Source organism: Paroedura picta, chromosome 6 (genome assembly GCF_049243985.1).
Source record: "Paroedura picta isolate Pp20150507F chromosome 6, Ppicta_v3.0, whole genome shotgun sequence".
Lineage (NCBI taxonomy): Eukaryota > Metazoa > Chordata > Lepidosauria > Squamata > Gekkonidae > Paroedura > Paroedura picta.
The window spans coordinates 36,182,363-36,204,926 of record NC_135374.1 but is presented as its reverse complement, the minus strand read 5'-3'; the positions used below and the strand labels follow the sequence as shown (position 1 = coordinate 36,204,926).

At 40.3% G+C, this 22,564-nt stretch overlaps 1 protein-coding gene across 3 annotated transcripts in view; it reads right to left on the bottom strand.

The window, feature by feature from the left end:
• ALCAM (activated leukocyte cell adhesion molecule) overlaps positions 1 to 22,564 on the bottom strand; it is a 156,878-nt gene that overhangs the window by 37,428 nt on the left and 96,886 nt on the right. For 2 of the 3 annotated variants that reach the window (XM_077342136.1, XM_077342138.1), the window contains exons 2-6: positions 10,953 to 11,053; positions 6,574 to 6,793; positions 2,505 to 2,569; positions 1,535 to 1,622; positions 834 to 1,016 (exon numbers count right to left, since the gene is read on the bottom strand). In XM_077342136.1, the coding sequence (XP_077198251.1) occupies positions 834 to 1,016; positions 1,535 to 1,622; positions 2,505 to 2,569; positions 6,574 to 6,793; positions 10,953 to 11,053 (657 nt within the window). The remainder of the gene's footprint in view (positions 1 to 833; positions 1,017 to 1,534; positions 1,623 to 2,504; positions 2,570 to 6,573; positions 6,794 to 10,952; positions 11,054 to 22,564) is intronic. The other variant, XM_077342137.1, reaches the window with a different exon arrangement.

Here is a 22,564-nt window from a genome sequence, read left to right as displayed (position 1 = left end):
CAAGTACTATTTTGACCATATGTGAACCTGTATATTTCCATCAAGATTGCTAATCATTTTAGGTCATATACACAGGTTCACATATGGTCAAAATAGTACTTGATTTACAGTGATTAGCAATCTTGATGGAAATGAAGGCCAGTTCCAGATGTGATTTTCCTTTAAAACTGAGAGTTTTCTGCTCAGCTATATAGCAAAGGTTACTAATAATCTATGGTCCCTTGTTTTACCTCTTATCACAGCTGATAGAATTGTGCTTGTGGGGCACTGGAAACAGAAAACAGTTCCAACAATCCAAGAATGGGCAAAGAAGTTTACAGATCTATCAACTAATTAAATTGATGGTTTTAAGGAACAAGAAAGTCACACAAAGACTAAGCTGATTTGGAAACCAGTAAAGCAGAAGTTGTCAATTTATTCAACAGAGTCTTTGTGTATTATGCTTTTATGTTCAACTCTTTTTGTGTAAGACATTTTTTTCAAATGATTTTTTAAAGTGAAAGGAACATATTAAGAGGTCATTTCCATCCTTAAGTCTTCCCTAAATAGCCAGACTAACCTCACTTGCTAATCACCATTAGATTATCAAAGTCAGAACTGTCTGCTCAGACTTTTCCAGGATATCAAGAAGATGTCTACTATCTAATTCTTGTTCCTTTTAACTAGAAATTCTGGGGATTGAACCTGTAACCTTGTACAGGCTAAGCAGATGTTCTGCTACTGAGTCACTTAAATCCTGTGAAGGGACCACATGCCTTCCATTATCTGAATTGTAACAGGATCTTGAAATGCTAAGCTTTTAATTCTGGATAGACAAGTATTAATGAACTTACAGTGAACATCGAAGACTACAGATTCTGACCGTATTGTTTCTCGTCCCGTTGGTCCATAATATGTCATTGTACAGGTGAAATGTGATTTTTTGTCTTCCTTTGTTGGCATATATTCCAGAGAAGATATCACAGTGTAGAGTCCACTTGCTTCATCCACATTTGTTTGTTCATTTATGACAACTGCTTTGGGGGGAAAATGCATAGTTTCTGTCAACTGTAACAACTTATTTGTATTTAGCCTGCTATTTGCAAATATGTGATGTATGTGTTCTTGCAGGGTCTAAACAGAGATTAATAATAAAGAACAGTAGGCAGATTATAATATAGAGAGCATGAACAGAGAGAGAAAGAATTACATATATATGTAGATATGTAACAAACATTTAGGATGTGGAGGTAGCTGTTATGGATCTCTGGGAACAGAAACTTTCACGATAGACAATTATCACAGTAAGAATACTCAAAATGATATTTTTAAAAAGAACTGCCTTGCATTTTTTTTGCTGAAGTGGCTATAAAAACATGTATCATGCCAGTTGCCATACCAGTTACAGCCTTGTTTAAAACAATTAAGGTGCCAATCTTACAAACACAATTAACAAGCTACTAAAAATAACCCAACTGGATTACCTGGAACAGATTTGTGGTGTACAAACACACATGCCCCTCAGCAGAAAGTGTACGTCATACCTGAAACTTACCTCCTTCAACAGGCTTTAAAACCATTCCATTTTTATACCATGTGAGGTTTCCCTCTGGATAACCTTCTTTTGAAATACATTCTCCCAACTGGGGAAAAAAAACACAGACAAAAACATTACAGAGTTGCTTGTTCATTTGTATCCATATTTAAAACTGCTGTGCCAGACATAGCTAAGGAACAGTGTGAGCTGTCCCTATCTGGTTTAGTTTTAAAGTATTAAATGAGAAGTGAAGGTGGAAGGGCTGAAGAACAGAAGGACAAAATCCCCTCGGTAATTGTTTCAAGGGTCACTCAGTCTGACACTCACTGATTTGACTAGTTATACCTGCCTTTTGTATAGCAGTAAGGAATTATTTCTCACTTTAACGCAAAACAGCAAATACGTTTTTCACTGACCTCTTAATTTTAAAAATTCTGTACTAGGTAATGGGAGCATGAGAAGACCCAACCCACCTCTATTCAACTGTCACCGGGGGTCATCTACCAAGAAGACCAGCTCCATCTTCACTCCATGGCCAGGACAGGAGCCAGACTGGAATGGATCAAGAGCTGAAGTATCTTCCAAGTATGCCAGGAGCTGATCCCTTTCAATCAACTTCCCCAGAAATGCTAAATGCGAGACAGGGTGGTAATTGGCCAGGTCGTGGGGATCAATCGATGGCTTTTTCAGTAACAGGCAGACCACCACCACCTCAAGACGCTGTCTACATTTGGGAGTTCCAATAGGGCAGTCTAATAGTCCCCATCAGAATCTGCCTCAGCATTTTAAGACTAAAACAGCAAGCAGCATAACATTCATTTGGCCTTCAGTGTGCTTTATGCAAACTGCCTAGCATTTGCTGAAATCTCCCCCACCCAATACTTCCCCCTCACACTCATCCACAAGTTCTAAAATGCCAGATTCAAGCCAAACAGCTAAACAGATGAATCAGTCATTAGAAATATAGACAGTGAAGATGCTCATTTACCAGTTTTAGCTGTTCTGTTTCCAAAAATGTTGCTGGATTTACAATTGTAGGCTGTGATGGTTGTTCTGTATTGAAATACACACAAAATATTTTTTTTAAAAAAGAACGGTAGAGCATTTGAATAGAGATTGTTCAGATTTTCCAGAGACAAAGCTTTAAGTAATGTGAATTTTTATCACTGTAATGATGATTTGCTACAGAGAAAATCTTTGTCCAGTATAATATATGTCTATTTTACTGTGATCCCGTGCATTGGAAAGTATTTTAGTGGAAATGTCTTAAAGAGATATGAAAGGGAACTGCAATTCTGGTTCAAGCTTATTGTACCAGCAATACCACATTTAAAAAAGCTACTTACAGATCACAGATTGGAGAGTGTGGTAAAGAAAGAACTGCAGGAGTCACATTATGTGACACATCTGTGGATAAGTTATTGCTCATGTGAAGAGCACATGCTTTGTATGCGTATTCCTATTTATAAAATCTTGAGTTAGTAGGATTAGCAAAGACATAATAAACCTGAGATTCTTCAGCATCACCAGAATATTAGTAGGCTTGTAGGACCACTAGTCATGTTAAGATACAAGGAACAGATACACAAAGACAGTTCTACATGCACCGACATATGTTGAAGCTATTATTGGGATGGCAGTGGCATTGAAGCACAAGCTTTTACCATGAATGATGTTGTTTTCATCGCCACAAGTAGACATGTCTATGGAACCAGGATGTTAATGTCCTTTAGCCCAATTAAAGTCAATGGCATAAAGCTTATTTGGAGAAAGGGTTTCACTTAGAGTAGGTATATCATTTAAACTGCCATAAAAACCTTACCTAATAAGATGTACAGTGAAGTTTTGAAGTATTCTACACTGATGTTATGTATGTATGTATGTATGTATGTATGTATGTATGTGTGTATGTGTGTATGTGTGTATGTGTGTGTGTGTGTGTGTGTGTGTGTGTATGTGTGTATGTGTGTGTGTATGTGTGTGTGTGTGTATGTGTGTATGTGTGTATGTGTATATATACATGCACACTCTTGTGGCACCTTAAAGAGTAATAAATGTTAATTGGAGCATAAGCCTTTGTTGGTCATACATGCAAAGTTATAAAAACATGGTAACATTCTGCTTAGTGTGGATTGTTAGCAAGAATTTTGTTATCTTTAAGGTATCACAAGACTCCTGTTTATTATTGCTACAAAACATAACATCACTATTTCTCTGGATTTTTTAAAGTTTAATCTTTAGTTCATTTGATCAGACTAACTTCATTTCATTAGCCTAATTAAATAGTGAAATAGTGAAGACAAAGACAACTTGTTTGGGAAACAAAATTCCACCTACTCCATTGGTCCCTGCTTTCATTCCTTTTGTTGTTTCTCTCTCCCATCCACAGTCCGAATTCCCCATTTTACTGTCAACTGTAAAATATGATTTCTCCCCATCCCTCCATTTTAACTTGTATAATCGTTCCATTTTCTGCCCCTCCCCAATATACTGAAACACCTATCCAGACATTCTTCTCCGTCTTTCTCCGTTTTTAATCTTACCACATTGTGTCTTGAGTTGCTAGGTTTGACAAGTTCTTTCTAAAAATATATATTTGTGCAGAAATCATTTGTTATTACTTTGTGGCTTATTCTTCCCATGCTTTTTTTTTTGGGGGGGGGAGTTTTCTGATTAAAAGTTTCTTATCTGTACATGGTACCATTCTGCACATTTTTTGATCTATATGGTAGGACCAATTTTAGATTTAGATATATGATAGTGATATGTGCATGTGTTCTTTTCATATTTTAAAGTTTATTTCTTTCCTTTTTTTGGCATTCCCCCTATTACTTGTCCTATCAGTGGGGATGTTACCACTCAAACATATTTTACTTCAGTGGTGATCTTCATTGAGTTTTGAAATATGGGAAGTATAAAACCTGATTTTAGCATCATTTTTTAAAATAGTCTCAGAAAAGCCTTCATCTGTAAATGGCCCATGACTCCTGTTGGACAACCTTATCTATACAGGGTTAAAAGAGGTAAGATTTAGGAGAATCACTAGCTACTTAATATATTCTTTGGCTGCATTCCTAAAGTACAGTTACTTGAAACCATGCCCCACTGAAATCATTAGGACTTTTTTTTCTGAACAGACATAGTTGTCATCAAGCTGTTATACCACAGAGAACTCGGGATCATGTGGAAGACTAACCTCTTTACAGCGGCACATCTACTGAAGTAGCAATATACTTAAGCTCTAGAAGTTAATAACATTAGATTAGAGCTGCTAGAAATTCCTGCAAGCTACTTAACTCTTCGTTTAGAAGATTACAGTGCCAGGAAACCTGTAAGAATAGTTCTCTCTGTCTTTCACTAACGGTGCAACAAAAGTACGAACATAAAGAAAGATACGCTTTAGAAGATGCAGATAGTGGCTGACAAGGTTCGCTAAGAAAGCTGTCCGGCAGTGATACCCACATAATCCAATGAGTGCTAGGAGCAAGAACTAACTGTCCCACGAGCCTATACAGCAGGATACTTGATGGGGCCAGTCCTTGAATTCAAGATCTGGGAATCAATAAGTTCCACAGTGCCTGGTTCTATGGTTCACTCCTCTCTCCAGGATCACATCTCATTTTCAGACACAGGCAAAACCAAGTATAAAATTAATCTGTAGATGTCATTTCTACACTTCATTAAGTAACCACAGAGAGTGTGCAGGTTTCCCCTATAGAAATTGATTTAAATACAAAAGTTCTAAGTGCCTTGTTTCACATGTTTAAATTCAGAACATTCCAGTTGGTAAGGGCTTCTGGTATTTTTGCAACCTCAGCTAAATTACCCATTCATAGTATTTCTTCACTGTGCCAGTACACTGAGCTTGCATTATTACTATTCCTGTGTACCATAAAATAATATTATATGAAACAGTGTTATGATAGCCTTTCACCGGCATTTGATAACCATAACAATGAAGTCATATCATCACCAGACTTTTTCCTGACCCTGTAATCACAGCTCTTCATTTCATCCCAGAGCTAAACTAGGGAATGGAGGGGAATGAATGTGTTTTTCAGTTTCCTTAAAAAGATTTCATCAATTAAAATACAGTTAATATAAAGAGCAAGAAAACAGCAATGGCTGTAGAATGGGGTAGAAATGAATTCATGTAATCTCCTACTTAAGATAACCCCCCACCCAGTACAGAAAATGGTCACAGCAAAATACATGAAAAACATATGGCTTTTCTGTGACACGGGCAGGGAAACTTGCACAGATTATATACCTAAATTTTCTCTATACTGCGTAGTTATTTTTAATGCAAGATCCCATCCAGAGTTTAGAGGAGATCAAGTAGCTTTGTAATATTAAAGATTAAGACCTGTGATTATTTTTTATTAAGGGTGTGTAATCTCCTGATTTAGCTGACCTGAGTCTGACCTAAAAGTTAGCAAAATCATTTCAGAAAAGACTTACAGGATGCGGAAGTTGGAGTTGGTGCACATAATCCTATTGAATCCAGTAGTACTCAGAGATGACCAAGGATTTGGTGGCATAAGCTTTTGAGAGTTAAAATTTCCTTAAACAGATGTGTAATTGACAAAGGAAGCTCTGGCTCTCAAATGCTTATACCCAGAAATGCTTGTCTCTGCATCGTCTTCCTCCCATAAGGAAAGAATTCTGAGTTTACAACTTTGGCAGCCTGAGAAGCCTGAGAAGCTTTGACTGACAGAAAGTACCCAAATCATCTGTTGTGAGCTTCTGTTAGCTCTTCCATTAGGAACTGGTTGGAAACTAGGTTTAGTGCCTCACAATTAAGCATTTGTTTCATTTCTATTTTTCCCATATTAATAAAAAGATATCCACTTTTACACTTAACTTCCTTTAGCTGTCATCTGGAGTTCATTTTTACACGCAGGTTACTGCTCATTGCACAAATTAGGACTTTTACTTACAGCAGAATGCCTAACGCCACTGAATAATGCTTTCCTTCCTATCATTTAATAAGAATTCAGAAGGAACAGATACTAGCTTATCAATATTGTTTAGTTGGTTTAATAGTTAGTACTTACTGAAGACTTTGACTATTGTAGGCTCTTCATAGACATTGTCCTCCGTTACCAGCATGCATACAAATCTCTTTTCATCACCAATCCTTGCGTTACTTATTGATAAGGTATAATTTGCCAAAAGAGTTAATCGGTCTTTATATTCTGATACATCGTCATAATGTACATTTGTTTTGGTGGCAGATCGGAAAGCAATAAATACTGAAGGCCTGTTTGCAATTTCCTAGAATGAAAAAGAAAGGAGAGGATTGGGAATATACAAAAGCCTATTTTAAGTATTACTCACCCATTTAATATTTTAAAAAGTTATACAATATATATTACTAATATATTTTAAATCTGAATGTAAAAAAATTGATCTCTTTCACCAGTTAAATTCAATCCTTGATGATGCAAGTGGTTTCTTTCAAATTGCATGATGAAATTAAATATATATATATGGACTTTAACAGAGAAAAAACCCAGTGTTGATGTCTGTTGTTCAGCATTTTAAAATAAAGAAGAGTTGGTTCTTATATGCCGCTTTTCTCTACCTGAAGGAGTCTCAAAGCGGCTGACATTTGCCTTCCCTTCCCTCTCCCTACAACAGATACCCTGGGAGGTTGGTGAGGTTCAGGGAACCCTGATATTACTGGGTCAGAACAGTTTGGTGAGCCCAAGGTAGAGCTGGTTGCATGTGGGGGAGCGTGGAATCAAACCTGGCTTGCCAGATTAGAAGACCACACTCCTAACCACTACACCAAGATGGCTTCTCTTCTAATAGACACTGCTGTTGGATGGTCATTCTTTTCTTATGCTAACTATCTAAGACCAATTATGCACGGGGCGGAACACCCGAGATGGCGGCTACAGGGCTTTAGGAAAAATCACTGTTTATGCCCGATGTCACCGCAATCCTGGGTGCTCCCAAGCCCTTGCCCGACCCAGGCCCTTGGAAGACCCACCTTAAGGAAACGCAGAGTCTTCCATATTCCTGGGTCTGCCGTGGGCACTGGCGAAAGCTAGGATGGGCTAATCTTGCATATAAAAGGAGGAGCCCGGCTCCTCCCTCGACCTATGCCATCCCTGTAGGGATACATCCCGACAGAGGCATCTGCCCAACCCTACCACAGTGGGAGAGTGGCATGCTGCTCTCTGCCATTGTGCGGTGGGGCATCCCTTCCCCTGTTCTCCCCCACTGCCACCACCACCGCAGAGTGCTCCCGGCAGTTCCGGCCCCGTGTTGTGTGTGCGGGGCCATTGCATCAGGGTGGCCAGCATACGCCAGAGAAGCCCCTACCTCGTGTGCATGCAGGGAACGGCAGGGCTTCTTCCCTCGCCGCTATGGAATGACGACAGCCTAGTGTGCCTGCCACTGTGCATAATAGGTCATTAGCAGGCTTTCTAAACCAAGATGAAACCCTGGGGTTTCTTGACAGGCCTGGGTTTCCTGAATAGCTGGTAGTTTTTAAATTTGTTTGGGCTTGGAGGAGGTGGGATAAGGAGGGACCCTGGGTGAGTGTGTAGAGTGAGTTAGAGAGCCAATGTGGTACAGTGGTTAAGCATTTCTAATCTGAAATGCTAGGTTTGATTCCCTGCTCCTCCACATGCAGCCAGCTGGGTAATGTTGGGCTTGCCACAGCACTGACAGAGCTGTTCTGACTGAGCAGTCCTGTCAAAGTTCTCTCACCTTCACATACCGCACAGGGTGTCTGTTGTGAGGAGAGGAAGGGAAAGCCACTTTGAGACTCTTGCGGGCAGTGAAAAGTGAGACATAAAAACCAACTCCTCTTGTTTTTCATCTATGCTTCCCAACCATATGGTGAAAAAGGCTGGTCTAAATGTTATGGAATGATTGTAACTTTGAATCATAGAGTTGGAGGGGGCCATACAGGCCATCTGGTCCTACCCCCTGCTCAACGCAGGATCAGCACAAAGCATCCTAAAGCATCCAAGAAAAGTGTGTATCCAACCTTTGCTTGAAGACTTCCAGTGAGGGGGAGCTCACCACCTCCTTAGGTAGCCTATTCCACTGATGAACTACTCTGACTGTGAATTTTTTTTCCTGATATCTAACCTATATCGTTGTACTTATAGTTTAAACCCATTACTGCATGTCCTTTCCTCTGCGGCCAACGGAAACAGCATCCTGCCCTCCTCCAACTTTGAAGATGTTCCAAGCTATGGGGGTCCAATAGATGGAAATCTTAGGTTTATAGGAGAATAGTTTGCATTTAGGGGTTTTTTATTTACTATTCCCTAAATAATTCACAAACCCTGCTTACCCCATTTACACATTAGGGAAACCTTTTTAATCATTTGGAAATGTGCAGAACAATAGGTAAAAAGCAACCATATTTTAATTGTATTACATTAAATGACCATATTCTTTTGGTCTCTTATGTATCGACTTCATATAACTTGGTCTGAACAACTGTAATAAAATTTGATTGATAACCAAATTTTAATCAAATAAAATTTGATGAACTATGTTTTTGAAAAAGTGTTTAAGAAGGAAAAACTTCTTGAATGTCTTTAATATAGGTGAACCCTAAGAGAGACCAACATTTACATATTCATGCTTCCCTACATTCAGTTCATACTGATTTTTTTCAAAGGGCATGATATCAAAAATTTTAATTACCTGAAGTCTGAACAAATATAACTGATTGGCAACATTTTGTATTAAGTGCTACTTCATATCCCTCTCCAGAGGTTTTGTTTGTTTTTAATGGGCTTAATACCAATGGACTTAATACCAATTCTAGTGGTCATCTAGTTCAACCCGCCGCATTATGCAAGACACTCAGAATCCTATCATCCACTGTAACATGCCACCCCCTTGAGCCTTCACAGAATCAGCCTCTCCATCAGATGGCTATTTAGCCTCTGTTTAAAAATTTCCAAAGATGGAGAACCCACTGCTCTAACTGTCAGGAACTTTTTACTGATGTTTAGATGGAATTTCTTCTGAATTAATTTCATACCATTAATATGAAATTGGTATGAGCCAATCTATGCATTCCGATTTCATTAACAAGCTCTAGTTCATTTGGGATACGAATAAACCTGGTTTCTATTTGCTTTCATGTGATCCCTTTTCCTCTCATGTGTAATGCTAACTGATTATGCACGGCAGCAGCTGTACCAGGCTGCTGCCAGTTCCTTGTGGCAGGGTAGCATGCCCTGCCACTTCCCGAGAACACATGGGGGAAGAAATCCCCTGAACCATGCAGACTGCCTCAATGTTGTATGTGACCAGTTTAGTGTAAAATCTGCGCACAGCCAAAGATGCTTTCAAAATAACAATTAAGAAATTACAGCTCTTCTATGTTCATTTATGCTAAGAAATGTGATATATTAGTTTGCAGGACAAAATTTGCCCCTTAATGAGACATAACTACAACTGTATGAAACAGAAGAATATTTCCTCACAAAAATATTCTGGCAGTAAGAGTAATGATACATAACAAGTAGAGGACCTACAAGGACGTACAGGAAACATCTTATTTTCTCTTCCCTCACTATTTCTTTTTCCTTTCCCTCAAAGCCTTTATATGCTCTCTCCATTTTTTTTTTGCTTCCTTCTCTCCTTCCCTCCCATTAGCCAACCTACCTCAATCTGTACCACTTCATCTCCCTACCTAGGAAAATGATTGTCCAGATGCATGCTGACAGCCACGGGGCCCACAAGGACTTGTGGAAAAAACCTTTTCCCTGTATCTCCTCTGTTCCCTCCTCCTGGAAAACTCTATACCCGTACTTCCTTGTATCCCTGCTTCCTTCTCTCTTCCCACTCACCAACCTGCATTTGATGTGCCTTCCATCTTCAGCTATATTTAGTATGTATTTACTTTATTTACATCCCACCCTTTTCCACAATGGGGACTAAAAGCAGCTTACATAATTTTCTTCTCCCACATTTTATTCTCAGAAGCTGAGTAGCTTAAGGTGAAAATACATAATTGCCTCAAGATCAATTGATGAACAGCAGAGTGGTGATTTTAACCCTGGTCTCCCAGATTCTAGTCTGAAAATCCATCCCATTGACTTTAGTGGGGTTGATACTATTAAATAGTAACAAACAGCCAGTCCTGGGTAATTCATGTATGTGATCAAATTGTCTGGTAACTATTGCTAGACATGGCCTGATGTCTTCCCTTGAAGGCCAAAACAACCCTAGAAAACACTGACAGAAACCAAGGCTACAACTGGCAACAGTATGGTGATTGCCTAGCAACTCCCACAATAGTCACTGAAGGTCTAGATGTTATTTTTGTTTTTAAGCCCCCCATTTTTAAAATATTTATTTCCTATTGATTTAGGGGTGTTTTCAGGTTTGTAGAAAGCTCTAACTCTATTCATGGTTCCATTCTCTGGAAATCAGACATATTGTTACTTACATATTTCCATCTTCCAAACATAAGACCATCAGGAAGTTCTATACGGCAAGGCAAAATAATGGTATCTCCATATACAGTATTTAATGTGTACAATCCAAGGCCTATTAAAACAAGAAAAGTATATTGAATACATTGTATTTAAAATTTTTACTTATTTACACAGTTGAAACATTTGTTTTCACAATCAGCTAAATTTATAATACTTTCTAAACATTTGCTTCCACATGACTGCGTCTTTTATTTTCTTTTTTACAATACAAAGCAGAATACTCAACCCAATGGCAGAAAATCTATTTGGCTTCATCTGAATCTATCACACTCTGTCAACTCAACTTTCATTTATAAAAGCTGCCCATCTTGAGCTACTAACACATCTTTCCGCAAACTGTTGAGCTACTAACAAACTCTGTGTCCTGATTCAAACTGCACTGTAGTTAAATGAATAGCATGCAGAGTAGTAAAATATAAAGGTAAAGGTATCCTCTGTGCAAGCATCGAGTCATGTCTGACCCTTGGGGTGATGCCCTCTAGCGTTTTCATGGCAGACTCAATATGGGGTGGTTTGTCAGTGCCTTCCCCAGTCATTACCATTTACCCCCCAGCAAGCTGGGTATTCATTTACCGACCTCGGAAGAATGGAAGGCTGAGTCAACCCTGAGCCGGCTGCTGGGATTGAACTCTCAGCCTCATGGGCAGAGATTCAGACTGCATTTCTGCTGCCTTACCACTCTGCGCAACAAGAGGCTCAAGTAGTAAAATATACTGCAAATATCTTTGACAATTAATGAATACACTGGTATACAATGGTATAGGTAAAGGAAAAGGTATCCCCTGTGCAAGCACCGAGTCATGTCTGACCCTTGGGGTGACGCCCTCTAGCGTTTTCATGGCAGACTCAATACGGGGTGGTTTGCCAGTGCCTTCCCCAGTCATTACCGTTTACCCCCCAGCAAGCTGGGTACTCATTTTACTGACCTTGGAAGGATGGAAGGCTGAGTCAACCTTGAACTCCCAGCCTCATGGGCAGAGCTTTCAGACTGCATGTCTGCTGCCTTACCACTCTGCGCCACAAGAAGCTCTTATACAATGGTATAGAACTATTTAATTACACATACCAATCCACATGGCAGTGACTGAGCATTGCAGTGGAGCAGTATGCTCCACCGTTTCCTGTGTCCCCACGGGGACATTTTTCCACAGTGAACCAGGTCTGCCCCAGATTACTGCCTCCTCACAGAAGCAGCCAGGACAGAATGGCAGTGGTGGGTTTATCTGCAATGCAATAGAAATCCCACCTTTGTGCAAATAAAAAAAATTCCCTATTCGGCCCTGCAGCACTATGAAGCCAAGTGGGGTATTTTCTGTCCCCTACAGGCTGCCATGGGAGGGGGCAGGTATTCCCCACCTCAGGAAAAAGTCTCCCATTTATTATCTATTTGGTGCCAACATTTTCATAGGGATAAACATGAAATCCAAATATTGGTTAAGCCAGGCCTGAGAGGATTCATAAATACATACTAAATAAGGTCTTAGCTGAATAGTCAAAGCAAGTGACTGCAGAACAGATTGCTTCATTCAGATTATTTCCTCTTCAGAACATGGTAACTTTTATCTACACAGAGAAAGACTTATCTTTCATACTCTGTCAGACACTTTGGTCATGAGAGCATTTCACCCTACTTTAATCAATGCAAAAATACTACAGATTGCTATCACTATAACAAAATTAAAAAAATGAATAGAAAACACTGTAAGAAAACTCCCGAAACATTTTATAATGGATTTCTACAATGTTTGAACCCACTGCAACTGCATGAAAACAAGAGATTAGAAATATATTCTTTAAAATTTTTGAATCAGAGGATGTTATTTTATGTAGCTCAATTAATTCAAAATCAACGAGAATGATATTGAGACCCTTTCTCCTTGTCTAGACAAAATTGCATGTGGCATATTCTTCAACAGCATATTCTTCAACTGACAGTCCCTAATTATCTAGTACTTACAAACACTGAATAAAAAAAAATAAAAGTTATACTAGTTCTTGTTCTGTAATTCCATGTCTGCTCATTCCATTGTAAACATTGTTGAACAAATTTCAGTTACTATTTGGTTCTACTGTTTTGAGTGACTTGGAAAAATGGGATATAAATATAAATTAATTAAAATGTATAAGCAAGCACAATACAATTTACTGCGAGGAAACACATTAAACATTACTATGAGGATTCTCATTAAACATTAAAATGTTTAACAAATTTCTTTTCTTTTCTTTTTTAAGGCTAGTATCCAATGCAGTGGATTGACTAATGCAAAGATATCTCTATTAACAGAATGCTACTTCTGTTGGCAGAAGAGCAGGGTGCCATTTGCCAATTCCCCTTCATTTGGCACCAGTTCCACTTCTCCCTCCCTAGAGTGACCAACCTGAAGATCTACTGAAATGACAACTGATCTCCACACGGTAGAAATCAGATCCCTGGAGAAAATGGCTGCTTTGGGGGGGGGGGTATGTGGAATCTATGGCATTATAGCCTACTGAGACTCTTCTCAAACTCCTAGGACTCTTCCCAGACTCCCCCCTATCTCTAGCAATTTCTCAAGCTGGAGTTGGCAACCTTCACCGATCTCATGCTATTCTAAAATAGTGTGGGTCAAGCTAATTGTGGGAAAGGAGATTCCATTGAAGTACTAGAAAGCATTTTCTGATGTTGAGGGCTGTTTGTAGATTGGAATATGCTGCCTCAGTGGGTGGTGAAGTCCCCTTTGTTGGAAGTTTTTAGGAGGAAATTGGATAATCACCTGTCAGGAATTTGTGATTTTTATGTCCCCAAGAAGATGGAGAAGAGGACTGGATGGCCCTCAGCTCTCTATGATTCTCATTCTGATGTTTCAAAGATCGAATTAAACTATATGCACAGGAATATCAATAAGGGAGCAAACTATAGTCCTCTGAAATTGCTAAATAGTTTTCCATTTTACAAACATATCTTTAACCTAAACAAAGGGTTGACAATCTAGTTCAGCAGGTAAGAAGTCACGCATTGAAAGTTTGGTCCAGTTCCAATCTCAATTAAAAAAATAAAAATAAACAGGAGCAGAACAGTAATCTCAGAGCAGAACAGGTTTTTTTCCCTCATGTAAAGGATGCAATACTTACACCACTAGATGGTGCTAAAGAAATGTAATTTTTCCTAGACATCAAGAATTCATATTTCAGATTAGATACCCCTCCCCCAAATCCGGAGGAACAAAGTTCTTTGCCTAACATCAATAACCTATATTGTGAAAGAGCAGGAAGAAGAATGACATTTTAATTTTGCACTTGAAATACAACCAAGTTTTTGATACAGTGCCAAGACAACTCTGTAAAGCCCCTTTGCTCCTTAAAAAAAATACTTGCTCTTTTTGCAGGGGTGGTGGTGGAAGAAGAGCAGTGAAATCTGAGCATTTCATGAGAACTCTGGTCAGATACAGACTATCATTTTACACCTGATATAAATGGAGTGTTGTTTGCTCTTCCGCTAATGTGCACTAAATGTCATTATGGGGGGGAAAAAGTCCTCGTGGAAGTTTCCTTGTTGATCTCTTCCATTCACTTCTAATGAGATATTTTAACTCCTCCAAGTTGTTATGGTAACGAGTGTACACTACCAAACATTCAGCACATACAGCTTTAGGAATGTGAATGAAGCTGCTTTTGGGGGAGCAGTAGGCTGACATTGTTGAGGCTATGCCTTCCCAAGTGGTTGTTCACAAAAAAGAAAGATCTCATCTGATTTTAAACACACACTTAAAAATAGCAAAGTAAGATAGCTTGAAAGCAAGTAAAAATGTTTTCGGCTTCTTACAACGTATCCATGCACTCTAACACAACGAGACTGCTAGGTTATTGTGCACAAATTAATCCACGGAGACAAAAGCGAGGCATTCTCTGACATTTTAAAGTCAAGCAAATGTATTGTGGAATAAGCTTCACACCCACTCACCAACAATTTATAACACAGTGGGGACAAAAAAGCCATGAAATACAAATGGAAGCAATAGGTTTGATGTATTCTATGCAAACGCCAATCATACCTAATAGCAAAGTTAATGGCCTTGCACCTATCAGTAGGGCAGCAAAATGGAACCACCCACAGTCTAGGAAGGCAAGGTTCTTTTTATATCCAGGGGACATATCTAATATGAATACAAATATTACTTTATAATATGTCCACAAAGTTCTGAGCTCAGTTATTGCTTTCCAGAAGCATAACTAATTCCTTAAGGAGGGATGGAAGGCCTAGTCCCCTCCCCAGTTAGCTGCCACCCAATATCAACCAGAATAATTATTTACTTAAGTTATTTATAGTCTCCTCTCTTTTTCACTTGAACACAACACAGATTAAACAGACTGAGTCAATACAATCAACAGGATATTCAATATACAATGCAATAGGATTAGGGTTGTAGAACCAATCCTAAATCTAAAAGTGCAACTGTAGTAAAGCCTGATTATCTTTGAAGCTCAACCCTTCAAACATGGAGTTCCTATGCCTGGGCAAGAAGGGTCCAAGCAAGGAAGCATGACAACTCAACCTGGATGGGGTGCACATGTCAGTGGCTCATTCCACCAGAAATCTGAATGTGATCCTAGATGCCTCCCTCTCTATGGAGGCACAGGTCACAAAAGTTGTGTGACTGGCATTCTTCCACCTGTGCCAAGAAGCCTACTTGACCCCAGAACACCTAGTTTCAGTGCTCTAAGTCAGTGGTCCCCAGCCTTTTTATCACCAGGGACTGGTCAACCTGAGGGGGGTGGGAGTAGTCTTTTTCCAAGGGATGCCACCGCCACCTGAGCCCCTGCTTCACTTGCTTTCCCACCAGGGCCCCTGACTTCCCACCACCTGCTGGGGGGCGCTGCCAGCAGCAGCTGCGCAGTCCCGCACCGAGGGGGAGCCCCAGCCATGGTGGCCGCTAGAAAGCACCAAAGGTGAGCCGGCGGCAGAGTGGCAGGTCACCCCCCGAGGCAGCAGCTGGGAAGGAGGACAAGGAGAAGCCGCGGCCCGGTACCAACTGATCTACGGCCCGGTACCGGTCCCCGGACCGGGGTTTGGGGACCACTGCTCTAAGTGATGGTCACCTCTAGATTGGATTTCTGCAACTCACTCTATGAAGGCCTACCCTTATCCCTGATCTGGAAACTAAAACTGGTCCAGAATGCAGTGGCCATGGTTCTCACAAGAATACCTTAGAAGGTCCACATCCAGCCCATACTTCAACATCTGCACTAGGTAGCAGTCGAATCTGTATCAAGCTTAAGGTATTGGTAATTACCTTTAAAGCCATACCTGAGAGGCCATCTACCTGCCTTCATCTCCCAAAAAGCACTATGTCTAGCCAATAGCAACCAGTGAGTGGTCCCTGGCCATAAGGAAGTACGTTTGGCCTCGACCAGGCCAGATCCTGACCCACACCTGGTGGAATGAACTGCAAAAGAGAGCTCTTCCACCAGGCATTTGGCCAAGGCTAGTGACAACATCTATTGCACACACAACACACCCCATCCAGACAAGCACACTCTATGGGACTGTGGATTAATTATCACCTGCACATGTTATATCATGTTATGATTAAGATGATGTTAAGATTGTTGATATACTTACCTGAACAAGATACATGATGTTATAATTGTTGACACAATTACCAGACTTATTCTGTACAATGTTACTCATCTAACATTTTCTGTAAACTGCCCTGAGCTTCGAAAGTGGGCAGTATATAAATACAAACAAATAAATATTAGCCTGATACATTATATTATGAAAAAGGCTAATAATAGTAGTACATACCATACCATCATCACTATCACTAAAAATAATAACACTCAAGTTGACAACTCACCCCCTACCTGATTGGCCCTCTCTGGTGGTGTGCTGCTAAGAGAGAATGAGAGCACTCAGCCAATGAGGGCCAATCAAATCAAATTGTACTCTGCCAATGAGGGCCAATCAGGTCAAATTAGATTCTGCCAATGAGAGCAGATCAGATCAAATTGCATGCAGACAACTCACAACCTACCTGATAGTCCCTCCTTGAGGGCGTGCAGCTAATAGGGAGAGAGCACTCTGCCAATGACAACCAATCAGTTCAAACTGCCCTCTGTTAATGGGGACCAATCAGTTCGAATTGCACTCAGTCAATGAGGACCAATCAGCTCAAATTGCACTCTGCCAGTATGGGCCAATGAGCTCAAATTGAATGCAGACAATTCCCTTCAAAGAGAAGATGGCCCTCATGAATGGCCTGTCCTGGTAGTCCAACCCCAATCAGGAGGAAACTCTCAGCCAGGAAAGGGTAATAAGGAGTTAGCTCTTTACCTCCAACTTACTGCTAGTTTCAGAGGTGGAAAAGAACCCAGCTAAGAGCATGCATTACTGCCAGTAAGTTGCCTTGGCCTCCTGGTCTCTTTTTTTATTTTCTCCCTTCTCTGTTGTCTTCAATTCCCCCCCCCCCCCAATTTAAGAAGAAGGAAGGAAGGAAGGAAGGAAGGAAGGAAGAGGCTCCATCTGGGCTTGGCTCCCCCCTCCCCTTCTGAGCTTCCCTAACTAGTACAGAACACTTTTCTGTTTCAATTGGGAGGGGGGAAAGAGGAAGACTGTTCAAATCGATCTGAATTCAGCAGGATCCACACCGGAAAAAAATAAAGTAAGTGCAGAATCAGCCGAGGAGTCAGTAAAAATACTAAAGTATCTACTGATGGTGAAGTACTAAATGACTGTTAAATGAAGCTTAATGCAGATAACACAGCCATGTATGGAATTATTTCTATAAGGGAAAAGGAGCCACTAAAAGTTGTATTATTTTGATTACTGTTGTGAGCTATTTTGAACTGTGGTGGAAAAATGGAATATGCATAAACAAAAAGGTATGTATAAACAAATGGGCTCCATTTTAGCTAAGTGAAGTCCTGAAATTTATGTCTCATATTTATTCATAAAAACAGACTTGCATACCTTGGCAGACTAAAAAAATCCTCCCTCCAAAATCAAATTTCAACATGAAAATTGATATGAAAATCAGATTAACTCTATGTATAAGTTTACCAACATTAAGGTAGGATCAGGAGCTCAGAAATGTTTTCAAGGAGGAAATTACGTCCTGAGAAGGTACATTCTAAGACAGTTTTTCTCAACTATTTATTGTTGAGAGAACCCCTGAAACCTTTTTCAGACATCAAGAAACCCCAGAACTGGTGTAATTGTGGAGAGTACGTTTGGGAAGCCTACCCGTAACCCCTACCCTTCTCATTCCCTCCAGGCCCATCATTGGCAATTGGGGAAGGAGCAGATCAACATGACCATTTAGGCCATCCTGCATGGTGTAAATCAGTGGTCCCCAACCTTTTTATCACCAGGGACCACTCACCGTGGACCACTCAACACCTTTTGCTGAGGCCCGGTGGGGTGGGGGGGGTAGTTTACTCCTCTACTCTCAACCACTGCCCTAACGCTCTCTGATCGCTATGGTAATGTTTAAACACCCCTTCAAAATAAGATACAGACACACCACAACAATGAACATAAGGAACATTTTATTTTCATGGAAATTTTAACTCATTACAGTGACAAATCAATGGGAACCCTGAGCTTGTTTCTCTGCAACGAGATATTCCCATCTGGGAGTGATGGGAGACAATGACACCCGAAGTGTGTTGTAAAGGGCCGGGGGAGATGACGTAAAGGGCTGGGGGGGGGGGGAGAAGGCGTCCTTCGGACCCCACCTCCAATTAGTTGAAGGACCACATGTGGTTCGCGGCCCACAGGTTGGGGATCGCTAGTGTAAATAATGTATTTATTTAGATTTCTTATTTATTTAGATTTCTATACCACCCATTTCTTTGCAGCTCTGGGCGGTTTACACAGAACATTATAACTTACATGAAACATTATGCAGACTATAACATCAAAACAACTTTCAATAATATAATTGGACTGGATGGTATTTAGGCTCCTTCCAACTTTTTAAATTCTATGATTCTATTAATCATTTTAATAGAATGATGGCAATCAATGTCAAATACTGCCTTACAGTGCCCTTACTTATTTACTGAATAACTTGGCAGGAACAGGACAGGCTGGGGAACCCTGATATACCAGGTTGAGAAATATGGTGCACTAGAAAACTGCACTAGATTTACCAAACACAGGTCAACCTCTTCCGCATGAGGCATGTGACCTCGGCCAGTGTTCATCTGGTTGCAGGGGTAATGCCCACTTCCAGACAGCACTGGCGCCAGCCAGGAGTGGTCACGGGCCTGGTATGACTCAGGCCCTCAGTTGGCCCATAGCAAGTGAATGTAGCCTCTTTCGCATTCCCTTTCTTGCCACAGGTGTCAGCGGGGCCTAGGTCAGACCAGGGCCATCTGGCAGGGAAGAGTTGGGCCATCCTGTCTTGGCTCCTCCCCACTTACACCCAAATATGGCATCTAAAATAAAATGAAAGCATCTAGGCTGTATTTTCTTATCTCTGACTATTCATTAGATGTTCAGAGAACAAAGCTAGTTTTTAGATCATATTTTGCAAACCAACAGCTTAGCTTCATTAGAAGAGAATGGTATGTTTTGCTTATTTGTGTTCCCCTTTTGCTTTCTGCAGCCCTCCCTGCTAATACTCTGTTAGTGGTTGTACTGGGGAAAGTGTATTAGAGCTTAATTAACTAACGGGTCTGGCATTTGATTCACACTCTTTTAAATAAGGTTACTTATTTACAGTGCCCATTTTTAAAAGTGCCAGTAAGCCAGCATTTAAATCCAAATTTGTTTTCTTAGCCAGGATTAACTAGGGCAGGAAAAGACTAAATGGCTTGCTTACTTGATGTAAATATTTTATTAGTCAGTGAAGAATCTGCTGTGAGCAGAAAAGAAAATCTTTTCCTCTTGTTTTCACAACTAAACCTTATGGAGAAAATAAATGCATGCATATCTGCACATATATACTTTTCCCCTGTATCTGGCCATCACTGTGGGAAAAGTAATTTTAAAAGAATATAATGGAAATAATTGCATTGTGTTTTAAAATGGAGAACAGACTGTTGACTAGAGAAAAGTGGAATGAGTGATAGTGGAAATATGGACTTCCTGGTGCAATACACAAAAAATTAAAAAAATACTGAAATGAATGTAAAAGCTTTTTGTCAATATTACAGAATGCAGCTGTTACAAGTTTTAAAGGAACCAGGTCAATTAACAGTAGGAACAGTAATGACTGAAGAGATGATGCCTTGTGGTACTATAGTTGCCACTGAGAGTTCGTTCTCATTTAAAGGAAAATGAGAATCTGTAGGAAACTGTCTATATTTTGAGACTAAATGAAGACAGCAGGGCATCTTTAGATGGAACTTTTTTTCTACCTCCTACTCCCAACCCTTTTAGTTATAAACTAACGGCAGAAATTGAAATAGGTGAGATGGGAGATATGGAGATGAAAATGTGTGAATACTGACTTCTTACAGATTTCTACACATAAGATTGTTATCTTAATTATTATATAACAGAAAACACAGTGTAAGGATACACATTACCATTAAATCTTGTTATTTCAATATGTTATTTATACAGTAAGTTATTCTATAAATTTTGCTGTTTTATAATATAGTGACATCATTAAAATGCTGTAGAACAAATTATTTATACTGATCTATTAAAGTTGGAGGCAATGCTCCTTTCTGAATGAAGCTGCAATTCTAGTACAGTTATTCTAGTTACAAGGGGACTGGTTCATTAAGTCATATTATTTGCAACTGTATTCTAATGCATAATACATCGGCGGGGGGGGGGGGGGTATGTGACATATTTTAGCTAGTCCTTTACATTTCTACAGGATCCCCTTTCCCAGTATGTCCCCTGGGGTACATTGTGATCTGCAAATACAAATCTCATAGTAATCCCTGGCCCCAGAGAAATCTGACTAGCCTCAGCTTTTCAGCCCTGGCTCCTTACCTGGCAGAATGACCTATGAGATCTGGGCTTCAACAGAGCTAGGGGAGTTCTCCAGGGTCTGTAAAACAGTGCTCTTCCACAAGGCCTATGGTTGATGCCAGGACAAAAACAATCAAATATGGGCCTCCCTCCAACTCTCCCAGTTCTGGCATCTCTGGGGTATATCTGTTACTCCTCAAACACAGAGGCCTCCAACTTAGGTGGAAAACTTTATACAGAAATGCTGGAAGATCAGTAAAGGAAGGAAGCAGTGATGGCAACTTTTAATTTAATGTAATTATGTTTTTACTGATGTTATCATTAAGTATACTGTTAGCTGTCCTGAGCCTGTTCACAGGGAGGGGCTCCCTATAAACTAGATGATGATGATGATGATAGTGTTGTTTTAAGATGAGAAAGAGTTGGTTTTTATGTGCCACATTTCTCTATTTGGAGTCTTAAAGCAGCTTACAATCGCTTTCCCTTTCCTCTCCCCACAACAGACACCCTGTAAGGTAAGGAAGGCTGAGAGAGCTCTGAAAAGACTGCTCAGTCTGAATAGCACTATCAAGGCTGTGACAAGTCCAAAGTCACCCAACTGGCTTCATGTGGAGGAGTGGGGAATCAAACCTGGCTTACCAGATTACAAGACACTGCTCTTAACCACTACACCAAGCTGGCTCTCAGTTCAGTTTTCAGTTATAAGTGGTTTTCCTGGCAACACAGAAAAGATCTGTACTTGCCACCTTACAAAGACAATGTTTTAATCAAAGAGAAGTTAAATGACATGGGTAATGAAGTTTATAACAACTTTCTTTCCTATTTACATTTATTAAATATCTGGATACATTTTCCAAATTACATTCCCATTTCTTTCTAGTAATAAAAGATTCAATATCCGTCCTTGTAAATTTTAGTTTTAATATATATTGAAATATTATCTTCAGAGAACTCTTGACATAGCTAATATAATTAAAACTTCAAACTTAGCTTTGGGTTTTAATAGAATGTGCTCATAGATAAATTTCTATGCTCTTTATTTGGAAGTATTGAAAGAAGGATGGTGAACATTCCTTCCTACATCTTACTGGTAATTTAGTCATCACTATATCATCAGTAACACAGCCAGCAAAAGTAAACAGGCAGATCAAATAATAATTGCCCTCACTTGTTCCAAGAAATAGCAGAAATAGCTCAGTTGCCCAAGGTGCATAATTGTTATGAATCTCAGCCTCTTTTGGAAAATACCGTCCTCCCCGATTACTCTCCCTGTGGTTATAGGCCAGTGGTCCCTAACCTTTTTATCACCAGGGACCGGTCAACGCCTGACAATTTTACTGAGGCCCGGGGGGGGGTAGTCTTTTGCCGAGGGATGTTGCTACCTGAACCCCTGCTCCACTTGCATTCTTGCTGGTGCCCCTAACTTCCCGCCACCCACTGGGGGGGCGCTGCCAGGAACAGCTGCACAGTGCCACGCTAAAGGGGAGCCCCAGCCATGGTGGCTGCTGGAGAGCACCAAAGGTGAGCCGGCAGCAGAGTGGCAGGGCAGCTCCTGTGGCAGCAGCCGGGGAGAATGATGAGGAGGAGCCGCGGCTCTGTACTGACTGATCCACGGACCGGTCCCGGTCTCCGGACCAGGGGTTGGGGACC